The sequence below is a fragment of the Eschrichtius robustus genome, chromosome 4 (genome assembly GCF_028021215.1).
Source record: "Eschrichtius robustus isolate mEscRob2 chromosome 4, mEscRob2.pri, whole genome shotgun sequence".
Lineage (NCBI taxonomy): Eukaryota > Metazoa > Chordata > Mammalia > Artiodactyla > Eschrichtiidae > Eschrichtius > Eschrichtius robustus.
In genome coordinates this window covers 62,126,831-62,154,407 of record NC_090827.1, presented here as the reverse complement: position 1 = coordinate 62,154,407, position 27,577 = coordinate 62,126,831, and the positions used below count along the sequence as shown (strand labels likewise).

The window sequence follows — 27,577 nt, the reverse complement described above, 5'->3', positions numbered from 1 at the left end:
AAGATAATAATAATGATACATTTTATTTGTAAAATATTAAATAATGAAAATTCCCTCAAATTAAAATAATCAAGAGTTGCATATTTAGACCTGATAGACCTGGCAATGTTCCATATGATGGTGTCACTTTTGCATCAGTCCAACTAATCCAAAAGTATCCAAATTATCTCTCTTATGTGAGTAACTGCTGAATAAATACATGAATATTTGCATGACACCAAAGAAAGTGCTTTAGCACTTTGAGATCTATCTTTTGGGAAGGGTAAGACCTTTTTCTGACTAATGAAAAATTTTATATCCATAAAATGTTACATATGATGGTTGATATATGTGGATTAATAACCATTTTTTTCCATTTTATTTAATTCATGTGAAACTTGTGTAATTTCTTCAGCACTAGACTATAAGCAATTACTTGGACAATTTCTGAAAAATGCTGCATCAAATGAACAGATCACTTTTAGAATATTTATTCTTTATCTCCTTGCAGGTCTTACTCAGTTCAGTTTGTTGCAAATTTCTTCATTCATTCAGTTGATACCTAGACTCTAGGAACTGGTTCCCTAAAAAAGCTGAACTTAAGAATCTCAAGAGAAGAATTGAATTAAGGAGCACTATTCCTGGAGAATAAGGAGTAGGACCACTGAGGGTGTTGTAAGTGACAGAGAGAGGAAGTCCATCCTGTTTGGGTGGGCTGAATCCTCACCCACCTCAGATGGAATAATTCGGTTGGTGATTTGAGAAGCCACACAGTTGAGTATCAGGAGTCACAAACATCTTCCAGTGATGGAAGGGGGCATCAACAAGGCAGATGAACACCCTAAAGTTTCAGATAAGTTTAGCCCATGTTATTGGGCTCAGCTCTAGGGCACTGAGGCAGAAGTTATAAGGGAGCAGAGTGCAGAGTTAGCTCCAGCAGCTGGTAAGAAGAATGTGTGCCCAAACTAAGAACGCCTCTGCACTGTGGGAAAGATACTTCCTTGATTTCTTTTTTATTGTAAATTGCAACAAGGAAAAAAAAATGTAGAACTCCGCAGCCATATTCAGATATTCACTCCACTGCTTCTTCCCAGTGCTGAAGGATTGGCTCTTCTACGTTCAGAACCATCTTGGATGAGAGAGCTGGCCTCCCTAACTTTGTGACGGGGTGAACGACAGATGCATTGCTTGAGGTAAAACTGATTCAGTGCAAGAACGATTATGAGGTATTGAGGATGGGAATGGAGATGTGCTCTGACCCATTTTATTACCTTTCTCATGACAGAAATTGTGAGGCCACAGTACAATCCACTCACAAATTTCTTTCCTCCCACGGAATACTGGAGAGCACATATGTTCTCATTCTTTTTCAGGAACATCAAAAGCAAGCCACATTTCTCTAAATAAACAGAACCTGTTTAGAATGAGGTAGTTTATGTTCTGGGGTGCACTGTGATTGGCTTAAGAACAATAGATAATAATTCTTTTTTTTAATTCTATATATTTCTCATGAAAATAATGCATGTTTACAGGTGTGCGAGTGTGTGTATGAGTGTGTGTGTATGTGTGTGTGTGCTTTAGACAGCTTGGGCTGCCATAACAAAATACCATAGACTAGGTGGCTTAAACAACAGAAATTTATTTTTCTCATAGTTCTGGATGCTGGAAAGTCCAAGATAAGTATCTAGTAGGGTTCAGTTTCAGGTGAGTGTTCACTAGGTGGCTTGCAGATGGCCACCTTCTCACTGTGTCCTCACAGGCGAGAGAGAGAGAGAGAGAGAGAACACAAATGCAAGAGTGCTCTCTGGTGTCTCTTCTTATAAGGACACTAATTCCATCCTGGGGCCCTTGCTCATGACCTCATCTATGCCTAATTACTTGCCAAAGGCCCAGTCTCCAAATACCATCACACTGGGGTTAGGCCTCCAACATATGAGTTTTGAAAGGACACAAACATTCAGTCCATAAGTGTGTGTGAAACCTCTGGACCATGTAGGGGATTTTTCTGAATCTCCTATGATGATCAGCCATCTCTCCACCTTGCTAAGGAAAGGGAGTGTCCGGCAGTTATGCTGATGATGGCATAAGGCCAGAGAACCCCTTTGTTATTTCTCATATTCTGCCTTGGCTATAGCACCTGGGAAGAGGGGAGTCGTAAGTATTTCCTCATCAGAGAAAGTATATGTCATTACAACAAAGTATTTAGAAAGTGCTTTTTTTTTCTGTGTAATTTATTGTTCTAGGACTTTTGGGAGATGCTCTCAAAGTATGTCTCCCTGAAATAGTCTATAATCTATTTGGGTATGTGGACCAGTTCTGCTGTTTTAAGGACCCATGCTTAGGCCAGCAGGAGCAGTCCACCCATATAAGGAGAGATGATGTAAACAGAACATAGATTTTTGTGACATTTATTTATGATTGGCCCCTGACTTACTTTGCTGTATCTCTGCTTGACCTATATTGATGTTTTACTTCACCTTGTCAACTTTGAGGCACTCGGTCCTTTCAAGTTTGGCAGGCAGATTGTTGTCTTCTCTGACTCTGATCCCTCTCATTTTGTTCCTGGTGTGGATGAGAGGAAAAAATGCCTCCCCCCGCCCAAAGAGGCAAAATCCCTTTGATGAAGGAAAACTGTTCCCTTTCTCTTTCTCTCTCTTCCTCTTCCTTCCTCCCTCCCTCCCTCCCTTCCTTCCTTCTTTCCTTCCTTCCTTCCTTTGCAAAATACGTCGATAAATTTTGGAGGCTAGCAAATGTAAAAAGTGGCTTCTGCCCTGGAGTATGATTTAGATAGGCTCACATTAAACAAAGGGAGAGATGGTTTTCTCTGCCTGAAAACAGTAATAGGAAGAGGAGTGGAGGGGCTGAGGCCAGCTGAGAAAAGATAAGAAAGGAGGAGGGAAGAGAAACCAGGAAAGGAAGGGGTTGGTCAGCACTCTACATGAGATGTCAGGTGGTGTTGCTACAACCTGAGAAGGACTTTTCATGTTTGATTTCAAATATCTGGATACACACTTGTGTTGGGGGGTTCTTTACAAAAGTGACTGAGGGGTATCCAACATAAGGTTCAGGATAAGAGATAGCATATATAGGAGAGAAGATAAAGCACAGGTAAAGAGAACCCAGCAGGCCAAGAAAATAAGAGCTAGAGGTGTCAAGGATAAATGCAAGTAGTCCTTCCCTACTCCTTAATTCTTAGAAATCTGGAGAGGGTGGTGGTGGTAATTCTGGTGGCTTTCCGTAGGTGGCATCAGCATTGGGCTAAATGTAATTAGATCTTAAGTGACAAGAAGACTCTATTGGACTGGAGGACTTTGGAAACGTTCTTCCTGCTAGAATTTGGCTTATATGTGCTCTATGGCGTGTGTTTTTAAGTGTTATGGCTTGCAAGCAAACTCATCATCTCCCATGAGGATCACCTAACCGTGATCCTAGGTACTGTCCTCTTCTCATATCTATCTCAGGGCCTCTAGACCCTGACTATCAGAGAAAATATGAATGTAAACATTTCAGTAGTGATCTCTGGTTAGAAGGGTATGAGAGATGTGTCATTCATATATGTCAAATGAGTGAGTGAGGACAGTGAGTGCATGAATCCTGACTGCAAACATCTGATTCAGTGCCACTCAATTTCTAATTATAAAGGTTCTGCTTTGTGCCAGACATTGTGCTAGGCACTGCAGGAGTCGTGAAGGCGAGTCCTTGAATCCAAGAAGTCAACTATTTAGGAAGAACTGCCTAAGCTTGCAAATGACTGTGATGTAAGTTCAAATGAGAAGTACCAAGAGAAAAAAATCTAAAAGGTGTTATAGGTCGCCAAAAGTGAGAGCGTTCTTCTCTAGTTAGGGAGTAATCAGAGATACAGTCATGGAAAATTATTTGATATAGACCTTAAAGGATGGATAAAATTTTTACAAGCATTGTTGAGGAAGGGGAAGAGAGATTAACCACTGTCCTCCTCCCCACCAAACTTTCAAACAACCAATCACTCAACCCAACAAAGAACAAAATAGAGCCCAGAAGGAATAAGGAGTCCAGTATCGTCTGAAGAGAAAGCATTTTCTAGCAACCACATGTATAGCTTAATTGCTTTGAAGAAAAGTACCTCTAATATTTAACACTAATAACAATGCTAACATGATAATAAAAATTATTATCTTTTAAAAATGTCTGTTAGGTATCAAATGGTTTAAATACATTATTCCATCTATACACAAAAATCTTCAGGTGAATATTATCATTTTCATTATATACTTGAGAAAATTAAGAATCAAAGAGATTAAATTATTTGCCCAAAGTCATATGGCTAACAATTGTTACAGCCAAGATTAGCATCTGCCTGATACAAAAGTCCAGTTTACCATGCTAAGCTGTTTCTGAGCAGTTTCATAGATTTATTAAAAAGTAAACAATCAGAATTAGAGCAATGGAAACACATTTTTTTTAAACATCTTTATCGGAGTATAATTGCTTTACAATGGTGTGTTAGTTTCTGCTTTATAACAACGTGAATCAGCTATACATATACATATGTTCCCATATCTCTTCCCTCTTGCGTCTCCCTCCCTCCCACCACCCTCCCTATCCCACCCCTCTAGGTGGTCACAGAGAGTCTGTCATACAGAGTGAAGTAAGTCAGAAAGGGAAACACATTTGATGTAAACTGTGCACTTTGGACAACACTTTGAGCAATGACACGTATATATCATGGGTTGTTTGCAGTTAGGAGACAAACTCTGGTTCACAACTCCTCTTTATTGCTTGTCTTTTAAAATTGGATGTTCCTCAGGGTACCACTTTCCACTACCATCTCTCTTTCTCATCCCATCACGTGGCTATAATAACTATCTAAAAGCTGATGATTCCTGAATCTCCATCTCCAGCTTTGATCTTGTTGCAGAGGTTAAGAAGTACTATTCAACTGCCCATCAGCTTCTCTAGTGGAGGTCTTACTTCAAACTTGCAAACCATGGTGTTTTGCTTAATAATTACACTAAGTTAACAGGCATAAACCAGAGTGAACTGGTGACTCTGTCTTAAGCTTCGATATATGCAAAACTGAACACACATTCAATAAGTAAGTCCTTTTGATTTTAACTCATTCATATCACTTACATTCATCCACAACTCTCATTCCTATTAGCACTACCCTCATCCAGGGCACTTATTGGACCATATTATTATAAAAACTTCCTAACAGTTCTCCTTATCACAATCTTGTCTCCTTCTATAACAAAGAGATGGTTTCAAAGCACAAATGTGATTTTTATTAGCTCCCTTTTGTAGTCTCCGTTATTTTAAGATGAAGTGTAAACTTGATTTAAAAGGTCTTTGAGATGTGGCCCTGCTCACTTTGCCAGAAATTCCCTTTATAGAGTAAGTTTCCTCATCTTTAAACTTTGTATCTAATTGCAGTTGCATTTCTTCCAGTTCCTTAAATACACTGTGCTGGCCCTCACTAGTGGGCCTTTCCACGGCTTTCTAAATTTGCTTTGGACACTTCCCTCCCTCTTTGTTTGGCCCACCTTCAGTTTTTCTACTGGTCCCCACTAAGAGGTTGCTTCCTCCAGGAAGCCTACCCTGACTCCCTCCAAAGATGTCAGGTGTTCCTCTTCTTACTCTACTTATCACTGCATCTATCACACCGTGTTGTGATTGCTGATAATAGCTGGCTGTCTCTCCTGTTATATGGTAAATTCAGTGAGAACAGGGGTGGTGCCTGTTTCTTGTTGCTGATTATTTCCATCAAAGAACAGTGCCTGGTATGCAGACTTCCTCTTTCGTTGAGTGAATAAATAAAACTCCCATCTATTAAGTGCCATTCTGCAAAAGGCCCTATTCTTAGCCATTTCCACTCATTAATTTATTTAATTTTGAAAGAATTCTGTCACTCTCATTATTTTATAGATGATGAAAATAAAGCTCAGAAAAATTAAACAACTCATCCAAAGTTATGTAGCTAATAAGTGGTAGGGCAAAAATTCAACCCTGGTCCCCAAGCCCTCATGTTGCACCATGACACTGTACTGCACTACTGATAATATGGCAGTAATGAGTTAGTGCAATTATTTGAATTTCATACAAAATCTGATATCTTTTGTCTATGGCCCTGTTAACTTCTGTTGTGCAATTTAGGGAAAAGTCACCTCCTTGAATACTCTTAGTTTGAGAAGAATATTTGTTATATTTGCAAAATGGAATGAATTTGCAAGTTTTCCCCCCTTCTTCCACCCAAAAGAGGCCTGTGTCCTTGAACATAAAACACAAATAATCCCTGTGCTGTTAATTATTAGCAAGTCATCCCATTTGGAACATAAGGAAATAAAGTAACAGATATACCAACAGAAGATTACTAGTTAACAGGCATTGCTAGAGAAGACTATAAAAGAATTTCAGCATGATTTTCAATATTCTGCCCCCATCATCATCATCAACAACGAAATAACTAGCAACCATGAAGTGGGAGGTATCAATTTTTTTAATTTTTCTACTAAATTTTTCTGAATCCAGAACAATGCAGAAAAATGCATATGGAATAGGTAAGATATTTTGTGCTTTTCTTTTGTCTTTTTCCTATATGAAAATTCTTAAATTTGCTTTTATTCATTTGCCTTGATTTATTTATCATACTTACTGTTCGACACAGAGGAAAAATATTTAATTGGTGAATATCATTAAATGAATGATAAACTTGTATAATTATAAGAGTACAAGAGTTTTACAAAATCATGGCAGTGCTTAACATTACCTGTGAATGGTTCAATGGTTCCAAGAAATTGGAAGATATAAAATCTGAATTTTAGTGTTAAGTCTACTATAAATTATTCTCATTAACTTTATTCCTTAGTTTCCTAGTTTTCTGAAGTACAAAATTAAGATGCTTGGATACATGATTCCTAATGTCCTCTCAGTTCTAAAATTGTATAGTCTTAACTTAGACACAAACATTTACATCTAACAATGATTACTTTCCTGATTGCAGTTGAAAACATCATTTCTCATGATGTTTATCTTGTTTTCCAGCTTCCATATTGGATTCTTCCCCATGTTCTGCAGAGATGAATTTAGTTGACCTGTAAGTTTTGCTTGTATAAATGCACTTTAAATATGCAAAGCAATGGAAATTTTAGTTGGGTAATTGAATAAATTTGGATAGCCCTATGAGTTTTTAAAAGTGTGAAAGCAAACTAGACAATGCTAAGAAAAGTTATTTATGTTGAATATCAAATTGATATTGAAGAGGTTGAACTGTTACCCCATGCCTTAGATGTTAACCCCAAACTCTAGATTCCTTGTAAAGAGATGGGACAAACAAAATCAGATTTTAGAAACTGAAGAATAATGTCTGATTGATGGCAACTATATATGAATTCAGGAATTTTTCTCATCAATACCAATAGGATGACATTACCATATTCTCTATTCTGAATACTATTTAATCCTAGTAGCAAATAGTTGGAGGTAAAATGTTCTATTTTTGGTTATTTGTAGAAGGTATGTTGTTCTCTTGAATGCTGTCTTTCTGTCCCACACTTCTGAAGTTTCTAATAAGGAATTTAAAGTCGTGTGTTACAGGTACTGGTTGCACACAGAAACCTGCAAAAGCAATGCTTTGGGTCAATCCATGATCAGACCTTGATCATGCTGGTAGTAGACACAGGTAGAGGTCTAATGACCAATTCTTTGCTTAAAAAAAAAAAACAAAAAAAAACTACAAAGGATATAAATACCCTCAATTATGGAGACATTGCAGCGGGTAGATGACCACAAAAGGAGGAACTACTCTTAGGGGAAATCCACTTCTTTTCATTGTTAACAGATATATGTATATTTATGGGGGAAGGGGACGAGAAGAAGACAGACATTTCTTCCTGGATGGCTAAAATTTCACATACTTTTTTAGCAAAAGTCATCCCCTAAACAGGTCACAACATAACAGACAATAAAAACAAACAAAAACTAACCTTGAGAAAAAGATTGATATGTCTGTTCCTTAAGCATTCATATGTATTTTTGTTTCAGAGCTACCATATTCTTTGCCCAGTTTGTTCAAGAGGCCACTTACAAGGAAGTAAGTCAAATGGTGAAAGATGTATTGACTGTAATAGAGAAATCCACTGGCAGTGAGCAGCCTGCAGGGTGTTTAGAAAACCAGGTGAGTGAATAATAATAATTTTTTGAAAAAGCACTGTGATATTTGACCAAAACTCAGCATGCAGAAGAGAAGATGCAGGGACTGCATAAGAGATAAATACATTTAAATATCTCAAGACCTGTTTTATGAAAGGAGGTTTAGGTTAATTCTGATTTGCTGGAGAGAGCACAGGAGAAAACAATGGGTGTCTATTGTAAAGAGACAATATAAGCATGGTGACTAAGAGCTAAGATTCTGAAATCAGAGTATCTGGGTGACCATGGGCATATTACTTAACTTCATTGAGCTTTAGTTTCCTTATATATAAAGTGAGGAATAATAATAGCTTCCATTTCTGGGTTGTCATGGAGATGGATATGATAATGGTAGTAGGGGTTAATTTTTATTAAGCACACAATGTGACAGGCATTATTCTCAGGAGTGTTACATATCCATTGATAATCAAAATACTTTGTGACACGGAGCATAGCATTGATGAATCAGAATGAATGTCCAGTGAGCCAAGAGACCCTGGCTGGGGCTTATTGGTAGAATATCAGCTTTGCTTGCAAATATTAATTTATTAAATCTTTACCATAATCCTAGGAGATAGATGCTAATATTCCAGTTGGAGAAGATGAGGCACAGAGAGGTTAAACAACTTTCTTAAGGGAGCCCAGAACCAGGATTTAAATTATGTCATCTGGCTCCAGAACTAACACCCTTAGTGACTTCATTATACTATACACTATAGTGAATGTGAGGTGCATAGCGCAGATTAGGGTTGACAGATTTAACAAATAAACAGCAACAAAATATGAAGCCCTCTTAAATTTGAATTTAAGATAAACAGTGACTACTTTTTTTATTATAGGATATCCAAATGTAGAAGATTAATAAATAACAGTTATTAGTGTTTATTATTATCTCAATATAGAAAAGAATTAAGAACTTTAAAATGATTAGAGCTACCAGTTCTGGGACAAAATGCCCTGAGAATCCTCTGTCATGATGGAGCTAGTGAAGTAGCCAAAAAATTATGTATCTGAAATATTGTAAAGGAGATGCCCTTTTAAAGATATAAAGTACTTTAGGACTCTGAAATTGATGACTTAAATTAAAATCCCTGATAGGCATCTCTATTTTTAGCTTGACCTGTGAAATAAGCAAAACACATTTTATTTTGCAACTTTACATCCAATGAGACATCCAAGGTGATGTTACAGATTAGTGATTTACTATTGTAAACTTAAAGGCATGATTTTTAGGTGGATTGGGAACTGGAAGTCTTAGTTAAGATTTCCAGGATTCTCTAAATATTAGCAGTTATAAAAGCTAAATTAAAAGTTTCCTGAGATGAACGAAACACACGTATTCCTCAGAGTCATTCACCAGACTAGTGGTGTCATCACCTGATTTTGGTAAAGCTAAGGCAAACAAGAAGGAGTTTAAGCATTTACAATGTACATTTTTTTTAAAAATTTATTTATTTATTTATTTATTTTTGGCTGTGTTGGGTCTTCGTTTCTGTGCGAGGGCTTTCTCTACTTGGCAGCAAGCGGGGGCCACTCTTCATCGCGGTGCGCGGGCCTCTCACTATCGCGGCCTCTCTTGTTGCGGAGCACAGGCTCCAGACGTGCAGGCTCAGTAGTTGTGGCTCACGGGCCCAGTTGCTCCGTGGCATGTGGGATCTTCCCAGACCAGGGCTCGAACCCGTGTCCCCTGCATTGGCAGGCAGATTCTCAACCACTGCGCCACCAGGGAAGCCCCACAATGTACATTTTAAAACCTTTTTTTTTTTTTTTTTTTTTTTTTTTTTTTTTTGATCTTAGTTCCCCAACCAGGGATTGAACCCAGGCCACAGCAGTGAAAGCGCCAAGTCCTAACCACTGGACTGCCAGGGAATTCCCTAAAACATTTTAGCTAAATCTATAATTAGACCCATTAAAAGTATTTGAAGCTATTTTTATTCAGTTTCAAAATATTTTGATTTTTATGTGAAAATAATATCCAATTTTATATCAGTGTCTCATAATAAGAATGCCAGATGGAGTATCTATGTCCTCCTTTTAAGATAAAATAATTTTGTCTAATAGGCATGTGTATTATTTAAGGTTGAAAACTAAATTCCATTTTCCAAACACATAATAGAAAGCTATCCCATCAGGCTGAAACTAAATCTATTGGAATTTGTAGGGGGAATTATTTTCCTAATCTACCATTCTGATTTTAAATATTAGAAAACTTTTCATGTGTTTTACAGCATTTTTAGGTAAAGTTAGTTGTCTTTCATTAAAAATAAATCTTATAGGTATCTGCCTTCCTGGAAGAAATTTGCCATGAAAAGGAAATTCCTGAAAAGTATGGGCTTTCAGACTGCTGCAGCCAAAGTGGAGAGGAAAGACATGACTGTTTTCTAGCACACAAAAAGGCCGCTCCAGAATCCATCCCACCTTTCCAAGTTCCAGAACCTGTCACAAGTTGTAAAGCATATGAAGAAGACAGGGAGCTGTTTATGAACCGGTAAGGATCCAATTTTAAAGGTAGATAAGACCCCAGAAAGAGTGCAGTACCAAGCAGAATCTACAAATTCTGCAATTTGTGGCTGTATTCTAAAACATGGAGAAATAATGTTTGGTGTGGCACCTGCTGAGCTCCTGCCCTACGAGATTAGGTGAGAAACATTAAGTGTAACTTTGTCTCCACAGCACGTAGATCGATGGGTATAGACCACACAGGAGACCCACCAGTTTTTCCTTTAGTCTCTTAGATACACCTTGTTTTTTCTCTCTAATTTTAGCTTGCCCAAGAATATATTAGTGTGGCACAAAATGACTCCTTCCAGAGCCAAATATTTGGTGTTTTGTGCTCACCAAATTGCCTGAAAATAGAAAATGTTAGAGATCCAGGAATGTTTAAGGTACATAAGCATGTCTAACATTTATTGAGCACTTAGGATGTTTTAGGAACATGTGCTTGGCACGTATGATCATATTAATGCTCACAAACAGCCTAGCGTCTCCTTGTCCTCTTCCTCTTCATTCCTTTTCTTCTTCCTATTTTGGAGATGAAGAAATTGAAGCTTAGTCGGTTAAGACAATTGGAGGGGGGCAGACCGCTAGTACATTCCCAAGCTGGGATTTGAACCCAGATTCTCTGTTGGGGAAGCCTGTGTTTAACTCTTAATCACTTCTACCTTCCACGTTGCTGCCTAATCCAGAGAAATATAGAGCCTGCCCTTAGAACATCTCTGCTATGTTGACTGCCAGGGTGGATAATCTTGTTCTGCACTGATGAGAAAAAAGACTCCACCTTTCTCTCTTACTTAGTGGAGGTCTGGCCTTGTTGACCCCGAAACATATCTGAGTAGGTTTATTGAAAAGGATACTTACATAAGAATCATAGTCAGTGTTTTTGCCTAGTTTGTTCTTATAATAGATTTTTCCTTTTCTTGGAGGATCTTTAGCAAGGAAAATTTTGACAGCAAGTGGAAAAAAAATGACTATTTTCTGAATCTTTAAACAATTCCAGAGCCAGTTCCAAGCAGTAGCAGTCCTATTTTAATGTGTTTGTAAATCTTACCGCTCCTTTTCATTTCACAGATATGTCTATGAGATAGCAAGAAGGCACCCCTTCCTATATGCACCTACAATTCTTTCTTTGGCTGCACAGTATGACAAAATAATTCCACCTTGCTGCAAAGCAGAAAATGCAGTTGAATGCTTCCAAACAAAGGTATTGTATTTGTGTGGATATCTGAACCAATAACTTCAATCTGGCTATGACTTACTAAAACCAAAGTTAAAAATGGAAATATGCTCTGTGGGTAGAGTATCATTTTCAGAATAGAGCATATTTCAGCACTCTGCTATTCTTTGGGCTAAAAGAGCTGGGTTTGCTCTTTTTTTTATTCATTCCTTTATCCATTCATTCAGCCAACAATCATTTTATTATTAAGGAAGTGAGTTTGGTGGGATGAAGAAAGACAGAGGTAGAGGTGATAACATAAATGAAAGAGAGAAGAGTAAGAGGTGAAGGAAGCAAGTGAAGAAAGATGGGGCAGAAGTAGGAGGAGAAAAAGAGGAGCAGAAGAAGAGAAAAAAGGTGAACGAGAAGTATGATAAGTGTTTTATATTTATTATTTCTTTTAAACCTTAGAACAAATTTGAGGTGTAAGTGTTATTGTCATTTAACAAACAAGGAAACTTAGGTTTAGAGACGCAAATAGTTTTCTTAGGTTTTGGTTTTGGAGAGCTGGAACAACATCCACGATTAATTACTTGCTGCCTGAAGTCCTATAACAAAATTTCTAAGAACAGTGACTATTCCCAGAATGTCAGGCTGTGATGCAATCTTACTTTTTGTTACTGAGAAGACATTTAAGAAATTATCAGGCTTCAATTTGTTCAAAATTACAGTTGTTTATTCATTATCTCAAGTATGAAAGTTACAAGTGTTTCTGTTTCAAGATAGCTTTAATAAATCTACCTGGCATAGATGTATATAAACCCATCTAAAAGAAAGAATGAATAAAGTTCTGCAAAGATATATGGCATTTATAATTTTTAGCAAAAATTTTTAGAGTTTCATGTTTTAGTTGTATCTGTTGTTTTTCTAATTATTAGAGCCTATAAAGGAAAATACATCCTTTCTTGGCACCTTGTTTTTCTATCTAGGCAGCATCAATTACAAAAGAATTAAGAGAAAGCAGCTTGTTAAATCAACACATATGTGCAGTAATGAGAAAGTTTGGACCCCGAACCTTCCAAGCCATGTAAGTTTAAGCTCTATCTGGGGAAGAAGGTGAGATCTGCAAAACTCCCATTTTGCAGTCTGAGTTCATTTTTCACATTGTTACTGTTGTAGAGAATGAAGTTTCCTTTGATGAGAGCTAACGTGATTAGAATCATGAAATCCTAGGATTGGGAGGAACAGATCAGTCTGCTGTTTAACACTTATTAAAGTCTACATGAGATAACACTTGAGAAGACTTTGGAGATTTATGCTTTTTACCTATTCTTCTAGATACTCAAGTTCTGGACTGCAATCAATTTACACCTCATAATTATACTACACTTTTTTTTTTTTTTTTTAGAGGAGAGAAGTATTACCTTTTATTACTTTTTATGCATTAGTTCATTGAGATATATGCTTTTTGATGTGTGTTATGGTCTAAAAGAAGTGCTCAAAAATTCCAGTTGTTTCTCTTTTCATTTGTGCTTGTTTGTATGCTTTATATCTGCAAGAGATTTTAAGGTTCTTGTGGTAACAAGTTTGCTTTCTTCCCAGTATCCGACACAATGGTTTTGATCTATGATCTCCAGATGTTATTAAACTGTTTTTTTTTTTAAGTTGATGGAATGATCTTAAGCAGATATACCACATTTTCCTAGATTCTCTACAGGGTAAATTAGCCTTCTCTAAGTATCATTTAAAATTTCTGGTTTAACAAGAAATTCTTTACATTAACTCTGCTTCCTAATCTGCTATAAAAGTCCATTATGTCAGTTGTTGCTTTTTATGAAAATATTCACTTGAGGCAATAATATTAGAATCCATTGTCCAGAGGAAAACAAAATTGTAATTTCTGAAGAACTGGCATGTATTTTCCTAACTGATGAAAGCATGTAACTCACTGAAGTCTGTTTTCTTGTCCCAGCTGCTAAAAAGCTCAGAGGCAAATTTGGAGTTTTTCAACTGACTGCATTAACTCTTACACTTCGCATATTTGCCTTTTCTCTTTTTCCTTGATTGTATCTATCATCTATCTATCTATCTATCTATCTATTTATCTCATCTATCATCTATCTTTCATCTATCTAATTTATCTCTATCTCATCTATCTATCTTTGTTGTTAGGATGAGAGGAATATTTAAAAAGAAAAAACAAAAATAAAAGCCCAAACAATTGAATCAGGTAGTTCAACCTCTTCATTTTTACACATGAGTAACCCGAGGTCCAGACAGATTAAAGCAGTTTACCCAAGACCACACTACTGGTCATCAGAACCAAGTTTTTCTAGATCCTTGTCATGACTTTTCTTTCTTTTTTTTTTCATTTTATTTTATTTATTTGTTTTTATACAGCTGGTGATCCTTGTCATCATTTATTTCCATTACACCTACTTGTCTGCTATGTCAGTGATCTCTAATTGTCTGTGTCCTGACAACTGAGACTTTGAGGTCAAGTATAGGAATCAGAATTACCAGTGGTTTAGAGCTCCACTAGCCAGTATGGCAGCCACTAGCCACATGAAGCTCCTGAGCGTTTGAAATATGGCTAGTGCAAGTGAGGAACTGTGTTCTAAGTGTAAAACCTGATTTCAAAGACTTAGTATGAAAAAGAAAATGTACAATATCTCATTAATAGGTTTTAATGTTATAAACAACAAGGACCTACTGTATAACACAGGAAACTATATTCAGTATCTTGTAATAACCTATAATGGAAAAGAATCTGAAAAAGAATATATATATATATATATATATATATATATATATATATATATATATATATAACTGAATCACTTTGCTGCACACCTGAAACTAACACAACACTGTAAATTAACTATACTTCAATAAAAAATGGTTAAAAAATAAGTTTTAATGTTGATTACATATTGAAATGATATTATTTTTGATATATTGGGTTAAAAAACATATTATTAAAGTAAATTTAACTTGTTCCTTTTTACATTTTAATATGGTTACTAGGAAATTTTAAATTACATAACTGGTTTAAAGTACTCTTCAACTTTTATGCTGAAACATTTCTAGTCTAGAAAAGCATCTGACCTGCTAATTGAAGAGTATTAAGTGCATGCATTTAAAGTTTATTTATTTGTTTGTTTGTTAAATGACACATTTAAAAATATTGTACATAGTGGAGACTTAGATTAAAGTTTTTAGTCATGGATTTAGTTCCAAGACTGACTGATTCTTCTTGGAAGAGGTCAGATTATGCTTTAACCACCCTCCAACTCTATTAGAAACTTAAAGATTGATTGATGATTTGCTTTAGTTAAATTTATCTTAGAAATACAATGTAAGTTAAGATTTTATTATAATGACATTATTTATCATTTGCTATCCATAAGTAATTAAATTTAAATGTTCTCAATTTAAAAAGAAAATCCGTCTTTATCAGTAGCAGCAACAATACCAGTTGCTCTAGGGCACAGTGGTCTCACCAAGACATCTCTTAAAATTTACATGAACTATGCAGAAGAAATGAGAATTTTTATTTCTTACTTCCTTTTTGGGTCACACTACATGTCTTGGCATGATGACACATTTGAGTGCTCAGTATGCACCACTTTCTTGTCCCATTGCTATGCACACATGCACCCTTCCCTATATTCTAAGAAGTAATTTTTTCTCCCAGGTAAAAGAATGATTATTGTTCTCATGGAATTTTCCGTTTCTTAATTGTTTATCCTTTTTAATTTTTTCCCACCCTCTCACAACAATGATCCCCAATACTCAGCCTCAGGGTTGAACAGCAAAAAGATAGATATCATTAAAATTCACAGGAAAGGTTTTAGGAAAAGATAAATCACTTCTAAACCTTTTGTAGGGCCAGATCACAGTTTATAGAGCCACTGCCTTGAAAGACTGGGCTAGAATTAACAAGACATAACACTTTTCCTTTTCTTTTTAAACAAGAACATATTGGTTTTTTATCCTTGGAGCTGTAACTATACTAATACTCTATAAATGTTATTTAAGTTTTCTTAACATCTTTATTGTGGAGTATAATTGCTTTACAATGTTGTGTTAGCTTCTGCTGTATAACAAAGTGAATCAGCTATATGTATACACATATATCTCCTCCCTCTGGCACCTCCCACCTACCCTCTCTATCCCACTCTCCCTATCCCACCCCTCTAGGTGGTCACAAAGCACCGAGCTGATCTCCCTGTGCTATGCGGCTGCTTCCCACTAGCTATCTATTTTACATTTGGTAGTGTATATATGTCCATGCCACTCTCTCACTTCGTCCCAGCTTACCCTTACCCCTCCCATGTCCACAAGTCCATTCCCTGCGTCTGCGTCTTTATTCCTGTCGTTATTTAATTTTGATAGATAACCAAGATTGATTTCCAATTCTTTTTTTTCCCCTTAGAACTGTTACTAAACTGAGTCAAAAGTTTCCCAAAGCGAATTTTACTGAAATTCAGAAACTGGTCGTGGATGTGGCCCACGTACACGAGGAGTGCTGCAGAGGAAATGTGCTGGAGTGTCTGCAGGATGGGGTGAGGAGTCTTGCCTCCTATGGAAGAGATATTCCCACTCCCTTTTCTTTCTTTTGCTCTCATTCTAAATGGGAGAAGGGTGTCTGTCATGAGTTGGTCATAGAATGTGGAAACTAGCTGACTGAGTGAAGTTACAGACTTCTTAAGAGTAAAACTTGAATCTCTTTTGTTGACTCTGCTTTTCACTTAAGGGATGCGTTCCTCTTCCTAGACCAGTGCCCATTCATTCTTACTTCTAAAGGAGATGGTAACGTCTCTGGAGGTCTCCACACAGGATTTTGGGGGGAAAACTCTATTTTTAATATATTTGTTTCTCATCCATTTGTGCTTTCATTTGATAAATATATATTGAATACTTTCTATGTGCTAGCCACTGTCGGGCATACCTGTTAGGAAGGCACAAGCTGGTTTCAAGAAATGTATAGTTTGATAAGAGAGATAAGACATGTGACCTCATTGGGGTTAGAGACTGTCTTTGGTTTACTGTTATTTCCATAGGCCATCAGCACAATGCCTGGCACATGGAAGCCACTCTATATTATATATATAGAGCTATTACATGAATACAACAAAATAATAAAAGAAACATAAAAAATAACACAAGATATTATTCTACAAGGTAAAAAGCTAGCCATCACGGAGAGGTGTGAATAAGGGCTCTAGAGGAATTAAAAACCAAAAACAAATACCCCAAAAACAGAATCCTCAAGCATGCCATAGTCAGTTGCGATTTAAGCAGTGTGGCATTGGTCTATTTCGGGCCACCCTAGGCTTCCTAGATGTTGGAGACCTGTCTATCCCCAAATTATTCCCTCTCTGGTCCCCTGTGATACACCTTCTTCTTCAAGGAGGCTTAGAATCATTGCTCCTAGATATTCCGGTGGCTTGAAACCAGGGCTGGAATATGGTTTCCAGAAGGTTGAAAGTGAGGGTAAAATGCTCCTTTCAGCCAGTCCACGGCAATTTGGCTGAGATACAGTTGAAAACCAGCAAGAAGCCAAGGCTGTAGGGGAGTCTTTGGGCCCAGGCAGAGAATCCTGGTGTCAGGAGTTGGGGAAAGTGGACTGAGGGGGCTGCCTCCAAGACAGATTTTCCTATATCACTTATTTTTCCTTTTAGAAGCATTTGCCTTCACGTTAGGAATGGTAATAAGAATGATTTTATTTTTCTTTGATGTGAGTTGTATCAGTTTTAGTTGACTATTTTACTAATCTGTATGCACATTTTTTAAAGTTTAGTTTTTTCAATTTTTGGACTTCATAACCACCCTTTTCCATTAAAGTGAAAAAATAATTTAAGTATGGTATATACGTTGGATTTTAATGGCTGAATAATGGGTTCTAATTGTTCCTGCTGAGAATGCACAGAATTTTCAGTCCTTTGACAGGTACATGTAAGCTCGGCTTCTTTCTGGCCACTTACGTGCCTTTCATTATCTATAGACTGCCCTCTGGAGGTCATAATGGGTTACTGCAGGGTTATATAAACAGCAAATATTTACTACCAAATTTCAATACTAATAGAAAGATACGCATCAACGTGCATGTCATTTGGTTTGAGGAGTACATTTGTCTTTTGTTTTTAAAAGCTTGCTATTAGAATACAATAGCAGATTTTAGCTGACAACTATGAAAAGAAGAATTGAACAAACAAGGCTAGGTGGAAAGGAGTGAGGAAACGTAGAGTAGGGAGAAAGCACTAAAATGCGAGACAAGGTAAATGTCTTCTTCCTTCCTTCTTTCCTTCCTAGGACTGGCCATGAGGTCCTGAATTAAAGAATAAATGTTTAAAACTTAGACTTTATTTTTCTATTACAGGAAAAAATTATGTCCTACATATGTTCTCAGCACGATATTCTGTCAAGCAAAATAGCAGAATGCTGCAAATTACCCACCACACTTGAACTTGGTCATTGCATAATTCATGCAGAAAATGATGACAAGCCTGAAGGCTTATCTTCAACTCTAAATAGGTTTTTAGGAGAGACAGATTTCAACCAACTTTCTTCAAGGGAAAAAGATCTCTACATGGCAAGGTAACACACTCTGTAAATGTATGTTCACACAAGTAAAAATTATGATGTGACTGACAGCTTGTGTTGTTGAAATGGTTTCTGAACTCAGTATGTGAGGATAATGTTAGAATGTTCTAAGCCAAAATATAGTTAGGAGGAAATAACTAGGAAATAAGGAATAGGGTCTATCTTATACTGATGAGACTTTCACCACTGCTGTTATTAACTGGCTTGCTTATGAGGATGCATTTTGTTTTGTATCAGTTTCTCTGGAATCAGAAGCATTGTCATCCCTGTATGGATTACTCATGTAAAGACCACCATTGGACTTCCGAATAGGATATGGATATTTTTGTAATAAGAAGGGCTCATAATTAAGAATGTGCTTTTTCATTGTGCATGTTTTAAAAACTTTTTCCCCCAAATGTAACTTAATAGATAATGCTAGATACAAGGGCTTTCATTGTAGCAGTTTATTTGCTATTTATTGAATACATGTTTTATTTTTTTAAGGAAATGAAAACACATTTAGAGACATTTGCAGTATGGTAGTTGTAATTGACAAGACATGTTCTCATTCTATTTGCTTTTAAGGGGAGCAAGCAGTTAACACATTTTCCTTTATTGTACAGTGTGTATCAGTGGACACTATTAGAGGAGGGATTTGTGCAGTTCTTAGGACACTATACTTAATGATCTCCAAAGGTCCTTCTAAATTTGAGTCTGCTTTTAATGTAGTAATGAAAAGAATGGTGCAATTTTCTTTTTAATATTCCTGGAGGATATTACTCTATTGTTGATTAAAATTAGACATGTACACATTGTTTGCACCATTAAATTAAATTATGCAAACAAGAACAAAGTCCAGATTTCAGAAACCCATAATGACATTATTGGAGGAAGAACTAATACGACCTATTTCTACAACCTGGGAATACAATTAGTAAATTCAAGAATTCTCTTTAAATTTACCCATTCATACATTCTGAAGGTAACTGTTTATTTAATAGAAGCAGTTCTTCAATTGGAAAGGTTCTTTTCAGTAGAAATTTTCTCAGCCGAGAATGATCTTCCCCCAGACACTTTGTGTGGCTTCCTTCACCCAGGTTTTTCTCCTGAAAAAGCTACTCAAAGAGACTTTTCTTGACCACACACTCTAAATTGTCACCCCTTTCCTTCTTGTCTATCTTCCTTTATTTCTCTTCATTGATTTATCACTACCTAAGATTGGATGACCTATTTCTTATTTGTTTCTGTCTCCTTATAATGCCTGCTTTTGAGAGGTCAGACATTTTATCTTATACATTATTGAATCCTTACTGCTTAAAGAAATTGTTTGCACAGACTTGGCAGTGGAAAAATATTTGTTTTATGGATAGATTTCACATCCATAATTGAAAGTGAATAGTGCAAAAGAAAACAAAATACCATTTTAGAACAATTTGACGGATTATAATTTTTATTAATAGCTTTGCCATCATATAGTTGAAATAATATTTGATTTCTAGGTTTATTTATTTGCATTTTAACTTCTGCATGCCATATAACACAGGAATAATTTGTCTCTTAATTCCAATAACATGATTTTTTCACACATATTTCAGATTTACTTACGAATATTCAAGAAGACATACTAAGCTTGCTGTCCCAATAATTCTAAGAGTTGCTAAAGGATATCAGGAGTTATTGGAGAAATGTTCCCAGTCTGAAAACCCTCCTGAATGCCAGGATAAAGGGGTAAAATTCTCTAGTTTTTTAAGGAAAATCTGGAAAACTAGATGGATATCATGCATTAAAAGTGCTGTTTGTTTGAAAACATCTGGTTACTAATGAGCAGTTAGTTATGTCTACTAACTAGCTATCTAGCTATTATGTAGTGATTAACTAGTAGTCAACAACTATTGGCTTATTTTAGAAATAAGAATGTTTTAACCAAAAGTTCTTTGATGCACAGAATAAAAATAATATTCATTTTTGAATAGCTCCACTCCAGAAAGGCAAGAATCTTGTACAGAAAGAATTGTAACTTTTTACCCAAAGTTTGAGTTCTGCCATCAAATAACTTGGTGATTCACAAAGTTTTAAACTTAATCTCCCTAAAGTTCATTTGCCTTAATTCTCACAATTCATCTTTAATATTAAAAAACCCTCTAAAAGTGGTTTCTCTAAGATTGGTATCATAATAGAATAAACTATTACTGGCCAATTTTTACATACAAAGTTATGTGTGCAGAAAGAGAAAAAAAATGTATGTAATAATGCTTGTATTTTCAGGAAGAAGAGTTAGAGAAATATATCCAGGAGAGCCAAGCGCTGGCAAAGCGAAGCTGCGGCCTCTTCCAGAAATTAGGAGAATATTACTTACAAAATGCGTATGCTTTTTTAAACAGTATTTTGAGTGATTTAAGATCATTAACTAGTGAGGGAAAGACCCATCTAAATTAATCACCCATGGCTACCCTAATTCCAGCCCCTGTGTTGTACTGGAGGTCTTGTAATCTGATCACCCAGTTTCCAGTTCCAGAAGGTGGCCTTCCCCAGTTCTCTCTCTTTAGGAGCAACAGATGGCCTGTGAAGCCTGATCTGTGGTACTGGCTTTGGGTTCCCCAAACCGTGCAGAGTTTTGCAGTAAAGATACCCATTCTGTCATAGCCTGTCGTAGTTAAAGCGCCAAAAGATCAAAGTGCGTATCGAGGAAACTTCTGAGGTTGGGAGTAGGAGTCAGCCTGCTGTCCAGCGTTTACTTTCCCGTTGTGATCTGTTGGTGAAAGAAGAGGGTAGGGAATGCTTATCAGAGTAAATGCACCTCCAGCGTTGGTCCAGGTACCATGTGGGTGAAACAAATGAGCTGATTTCATGTCCGCTGATGCCAAAAGAGGGTCTTTGAGAAGGAATGAGGGTCCAGAGACTCGTGAAGGACTCAGCAAGTTTTGGTCAAAAATGCTTCTTTCAGGTTTCTTGTTGCTTACACAAAGAAGGCCCCTCAGCTGACCCCAGCTGAGCTGATGACCTTGACCAGAAAAATGGCGACCGCGGGAGCCACTTGTTGCCATCTCAGTGAGGACAAACAATTGGCCTGTGGTGAGGGAGCGGTGAGTGTTTTGTTTAGTCCCATCCTGTTTCTGCCCTGTTGGGCTTGAAATAGCCTTATAATTCCCATTTAGGGGAAATGGGAAAAACCAGTGTGGAGATGGCTTTCCTGGACTTGTTGGATTAGTTGCAGTTGAAGGGGTGTAAGAACTCGGCTCTGAGTGGTTGGCATGTGGGCAAGCTTCCTGTCCTTCTAGAATGGCTGGTAGAAGTGCAGTGAGTTTATTCAACAAACAAGCAAGCTTTATGTACAGGGGAGACAGAAAGACTGACACGTCACTCAATTCATGATTTCACCAAATACCTACTTTAATGTTAAAACAGAAAAAGCTTCAACTTTGACAGATTAAAATTTGCTATTTTGTTTTTAGCCATGCCTATGTTTTTGTCTTTTATAGTTTAATTTTTTATGATGATATTAGGGACAGTTTATTCCCCTTGACAGGGTACAGGGTACAGAACAGGTAAGTCCCACGTTCTGAATAGTAAAATGACTTTCCAGTTGGTAATGCCAATAATCTTCTTAATGTCACTAGTGTCATACATATGATTACAGGTTGAATTTTTTAAATTATTTTTCCCCTTGAAGTCACAATTGTGAATAAAATTGTGTATCTTTTTTTTTTTTCACTTTTCCTCTTTTTGATGATGGGGAGTCATTTGCTAATCAGTCTTCATGTCCTGGAATTTTTTGTCAAAGGTTAGAAGTGAAAAGAAAATTTCCTGTGAGTAAGCAACATCTTTGTCATTTATTGAATCCCACATGTTGGGAGGATGCAGGGGTACAGGATGGTGTAATGGTTCAGGAGTATAGGTTCTGGGGGCCTCCTGCCTACACTCCCATCCCACTGTCACCACTTGTGAGTCTTGTCACACTGGGAAAGCTAGTTATCTCACTAAGCTTGAGAATTTTCATCTGACATTTGAGAATAAAGTTAGGATGGCTGTCTTAAACGAGGTAATCTGTGTGAGTCCCTCAGTACTAGCCTGATACATAGTATGCACACAAAATATGTTGGCCCTTATTACAAGTTATTATTAGGTGTTTAAGAAATATCTCTGAAGTGTGGAAGGTAGGCGAATTCTACATTAGGAAAGCCTTAAGGACACACAGACTCACACACACATACACATCTTATTTCTTTACAATTAGGACTACATATTAGCTGTATGTATGTATGTATGTACATATGTGAAAGGGTTAGGTTTGTGCTATTCTTACCTTCAGAAAGTGATTCTCTGAATCCCAAAAATAAAATGGAAAGCTCAACTAAATATACATGGAAAATGTAGGCCATGTATTGATTTCAGAGATTTTTCCCCTTCAGAAGTATGTATGTAACTGAAAATGTGTTTCAAATCGCTGACACAAATAGCTGAAGTGGCTGTCTTCAACATCACTTGTGGAACATTGGTCACTAAATGCTGAAGTTTATCCCAAACAAATGGGTAAATAAGAATCTACAATATGGCAGCACATGATCCCTACACAGACAGCAAATTTTCCTGTAAATTAATTATAAGTTACTGGGCATTAAACACTATTGCAACAATTTTCCTGAATCAATTCTATGGCTGATGCTTCATCTCCTTGCTTTCTTCTTTCTCATCCTCCTAATTAGGCTGACCTTATTATTGGACTGTTATGCATCAGACATGAAGAGACTCCTGTAAACCCTGGCGTTGGCCAGTGCTGCACCTCTTCATACGCCAACAGGAGGCCATGTTTCAGCAGCTTGGTGGTGGATGAGACATACGTTTCTCCGCCATTCTCTGACGACAAGTTCATCTTCCATAGGGATCTGTGCCAAGCTCAGGGTGTAGCACTGCAAACAATGAAACAACAGTAAGAAATGGGTATTTGCTAGCGTGGAGAAGACTGACAACACTAAATAGTGGTTGAGATTTCTACTTCACACACCCACCCAACACCCTTGGGCTCACCAGGAGAAGATTATTACTCCAAAGCACTTAAAGTGACTTTCAGAATAGTCTTGTCTCAGAGTCTTCATAGCCTCTAGTCTGGAAAAATTCACTGGGGCAGATAATTTCCTGTTTGTAAAAATAATCTCCTTTTAAACTATTGTTGTGATGCATCTTGGGATCGAGGGAAAAGGGGCAATCTATTTCAGGTAATTAGGATATATCTTTGCAGTAAGTCTTGGGTACTTCCATTCCAAGCACTGAAGAAACACCTTTGAATTTTTTTCCACACTGTTTACTCTTTGAAGAGAATAACCGTAACATTTAACTCAACCATGCAATATGGGTGTTATGAAGTGGAATACACATTTCAGTTCATTGTGGGAGGCATTCTGTAATGATGATAGTAATGCAAGTCAATGTAACTCATGTTCTCCAAATTCCCATGCATTTTCATACTCCCATACTTTGTAAAAGGTCTTCCTTCATTTTGGAAAACTTGTTCATCCTTTTTTTCTCTGTCACAATCTGAGGCATGTTTCTAGGTACAGTATGAATGCCGCCTGGCAAGCCTCCCCTATTCCCTGGGTCAACATTAATTCCAGCCTGAATGTATTGCCAAATGAGTATTACAGGCAATTAGGACAGACGGTGCTCAGGTTAGGGGTGTGATAATTGTGAATGACAAGGGTTTGGAAGTTGGAGCCTTTGAGTATGGATAAGACATATTTTAGAAGAGAGAACTGGAAAGAATATTTTAGGCAAGTAAGAAAAAGACTATTTCACTACATATAAGGTGGAACTGTGAAATAGTGTTTCATCTATAACCTGCACAAGTCCAGACCAATGGAACACTTAGCATGTTTCTTGCCTCAGTCTTTCTAATAAAGTATTAGACAAGATATATGTGGTGAGTCTGGTGACGGGTTAATGGAATGAGGGTTTAGGGTAAGGGTTGCCAGGGCTCTGAAAGTTCTCTCCTAGGAAGGCTTTAGAAAAATATCATTGCATAGCAGACTTCTCTTTTATATTGTTTTGTTTTAAATCATAGGTTTCTCATTAACCTTGTGAAGCAAAAGCCACAAATCACAGAGGAACAACTTGAGGCTGTCATTGCAGATTTCTCTGGCCTCCTGGAAAAGTGCTGCCAAGGCCAAGGGCAGGAAGTCTGCTTTGAGGAAGAGGTATGTGCAGCTCATGTTTACACTCAGAATACTTGGTATGGAATTTTTTGTAACGAATAGTGAAAAGAGTATCCCACTAATTTATAATTTTAAAATAATGCCAGAAATATTTATATTTAATTTAGAAATTGATTGAAGGACTTTATAATATTTAAAAATAATCACAGTTTTCTCACTAAATATTAGGAGAAGTGTACCTTTAGAGTATATTATGAGAATTAGTAATTTTGATTTATTTTCTAGTGGAGAAAACTGTAAGTGAATATATAATTAACTGATGATAATTTAGACAGCTTCTGGCTTAAAATTTATCAATTGAGCTAAATGGATTAAAAGGATTTAATAGCAAATTAATTGTGCACATAGGATATTGGGGGAATATTTATAGAAAATATACTGAACTCAGGAGCAAGCCTTTGAAAATTAACAGAGTAGTAATTAGGTATTATCTTAATATAATTATTTAGCAATTTTAGCTGGATTTGTAAATTGACTACATTTTGTAAGCCTCTAGTTTGTATTACTAAATATATTTGAATACAACATCACTGTATTTTAAAAAGATATTCTATAATTCAGCCTTTTTGCCAATTTTATTTGACTATCTCATGATGTAGAAGCTTAGATGTTTTGTTATTTGATAATATTTAGAAATGTTGAGTTTTTCAATAGATAATATAATTACATGGGTTTGTGTGTACTTATTAGTATGTGTCTGTTTTTGGTAGGAGGGGGTGGGACACAGATAATGAAATGAGATAAAACAAAACTGATAAAATAGATTTTATGTAAACCATTTCTGTTAAATATGATACAAAAAGATTAATGTCCTCTGTTTTGAGAACACGTTCATTTACATGCAGAGAACATGAACAAATAGTAGCATAGCAGTATTTTCTCTGCAAACCTTTTAATTTCTGTGACTGATTTGTAGAGAAAGCGGAGAGATGGGATGAAGCTTTGTAAGAGTTTGGAGATTGGTATAGGAAAAACAATACCTCCTGTTGATAAGAATGGAGTTGTTTTCCTTCTGCCTTCTGTTGTCCTAGCTCGTTGACATCAGAGTTGTATACCTTTATTTTTAACTTGGTTAATCTATAAACCAATGAATTCACCCCTAGCTAGTGGAGAGTTAACTGTATGACTGGCACAGTGGTCTACTTTTTTATCTGATGATTCTTATTGACTGATTTATTTTATTTTTATTTTTTTATTTTTTAAATTGAAGTAGAGTGGATGTACAATATTATATGTTACAGGTCTATAATATAGTGATTCACAAGTTTTTAAAGATTATACTCTATTTATAGTTATTATGAAATATTGCCTGCATTCTCTGTTGTACAATATATCCTTGTAGCTTATTTTATACCTAATAGTTTGTACCTCTTGCTCCCCTACCTCTATATTACCCCTCCCCCCTTCCCTCTCCCCACTGGTAGCCACTAGTTTGTTCTCTATATCTGTGAGTCTGCTTTTTTTTTTTTTATATTGACTAGTTTGTTGATGATTCTTTTTAATTTGCAGGGTCCAGCACTGATTTCAAAAACTCGTGCTGCTTTGGGAGTTTAAATTACTTCAGGTAACAAAAAATTCAGATAAGGCTAACTATAATGTTGATTCTCCCCAAATATTGATCCATAGTTAAATACATCCTAAGAGCTAACATTAAATACTTTTCTTAAAAATAAATGCAATTCAGTAAAAAAAAAACTTATTTAAAAACCCTGGAACAAAATAACGTCCACAATGTTAAATTAGTGATTCAACTAACTCAAAATTCTTTAAGGTTATTTCAAAAGCTTCAGAGAATGTCATTAGAAGGCCTTCCTATCAGTTTATCTGATATAGATCTGATATATGTATATATATGATATAAAATAATAAAACCAGTTACACCCTGCATCTATTAATTTAATTAGTACTTGTATTTTTGTTCTTGTTACAGGGGGAAGAGAAAAGACCAAAAGTCTTTATTGTTTGGTGTGAACTTTTCCCTTTAATTCTAACTGATTTGTGCTTTTTGTGAATTAAAGAAACGATGAAGACTTTTATGTGAAATTTCCCTATCATAAAAATAAAGTATCTCCAAATGTTTCTTTTTTCCTAGTCTGCTTATTTATGAACACTTATAAATAATTTCTTTAAATAGTTTTGTATACCATTGTCTGAAGCAGATCCTGGTCACAAAGCACTGAATATTGGTTATTGTAGGAGATTAAAGCCCCTCAAGGATGGATTTATGACATTGAAGGCTACATTACGTGGTGAACTAAAAACATGTTCCCAAGTGAAGCACTTTTTGGTGCTTCTAGGGCACACTGTTCATTAAATGATCATTTAAGTATTCTAACAGATAAGTTGGAGATGAGAAAAGAAATTATCATGTTTTGATAGGATCCATCAAGAATGATGTTACTCAAAATTTAACATCTACTTTTTTCTTAGTCTTGTTCATAAACCTTTTAAAACATAAATGTTAACTGTACTGTAGTTGTTTTGATTGAATATAGTTAACATTTTCATCAATTATTATTATTTTTTGTTCTGCAAGTATTTATTGAGCATTCACTGTGTCCCAGGTCCTGTTCTGGGTGCAGCCACTGTCCTCTAGTTGCTCCAGTAGAGAAGGAAGCAACTAAGAGCAATGCAACAAGATTATGGCCATTATAGAGGCAACAACACGTTGAGAGAATCAAAGGGTGGGTGAGACCAATTGTGACTGGGGAAAGTCACATTGGCAGAGACAAACATTTAAGAAGCATCTTAGAAGATGAATGGGCATTCATCCGTTCAAGTAAAGGAGAAGGCAAACACATGAAAGAGGAAAACATGGCCTATGACAAACGATGATGAATGATTTTAGGGGAGTATAGGGTGGGGAAGAAGGTTATAGACATGGAAGATCAAGCAAGACATTCAAGCTATATAGGATTGAGTGGATTCTCATGGGTTTTATTCCAAAGGGTTTGGATGATGTCTTATAGGTAACAGGGGACCA

General features: G+C 36.3%; 1 protein-coding gene across 1 annotated transcript; it reads left to right on the top strand.

Moving 5' to 3' along the window:
- Nucleotides 1-6,400: 6,400 nt before the first annotated feature.
- AFP (alpha fetoprotein) lies at nucleotides 6,401-26,559 on the top strand. Its single transcript, XM_068542166.1, has 15 exons — nucleotides 6,401-6,515; nucleotides 7,000-7,051; nucleotides 7,999-8,131; nucleotides 10,422-10,633; nucleotides 11,713-11,845; nucleotides 12,787-12,884; nucleotides 16,236-16,365; nucleotides 18,183-18,400; nucleotides 19,984-20,116; nucleotides 20,654-20,751; nucleotides 21,333-21,471; nucleotides 23,092-23,315; nucleotides 24,444-24,576; nucleotides 26,104-26,158; nucleotides 26,525-26,559. Exons 1-14 carry the CDS (start codon nucleotides 6,431-6,433, stop codon nucleotides 26,146-26,148), a joined length of 1,833 nt encoding a protein of 610 aa, XP_068398267.1. The 5' UTR covers nucleotides 6,401-6,430; the 3' UTR covers nucleotides 26,149-26,158; nucleotides 26,525-26,559.
- Nucleotides 26,560-27,577: the final 1,018 nt, after the last annotated feature.

Bases quoted from the DNA above. Each gene is read 5' to 3' on its own strand.
- AFP (XM_068542166.1), top strand. From the start codon at position 6,431: ATGAAGTGGGAGGTATCAATTTTTTTAATTTTTCTACTAAATTTTTCT. The intron at 8,132-10,421 runs GTGAGTGAATAA...TAAATCTTATAG, and splicing joins CAGGGTGTTTAGAAAACCAG to GTATCTGCCTTCCTGGAAGA. The intron at 21,472-23,091 runs GTGAGTGTTTTG...CCTCCTAATTAG, and splicing joins TGGCCTGTGGTGAGGGAGCG to GCTGACCTTATTATTGGACT.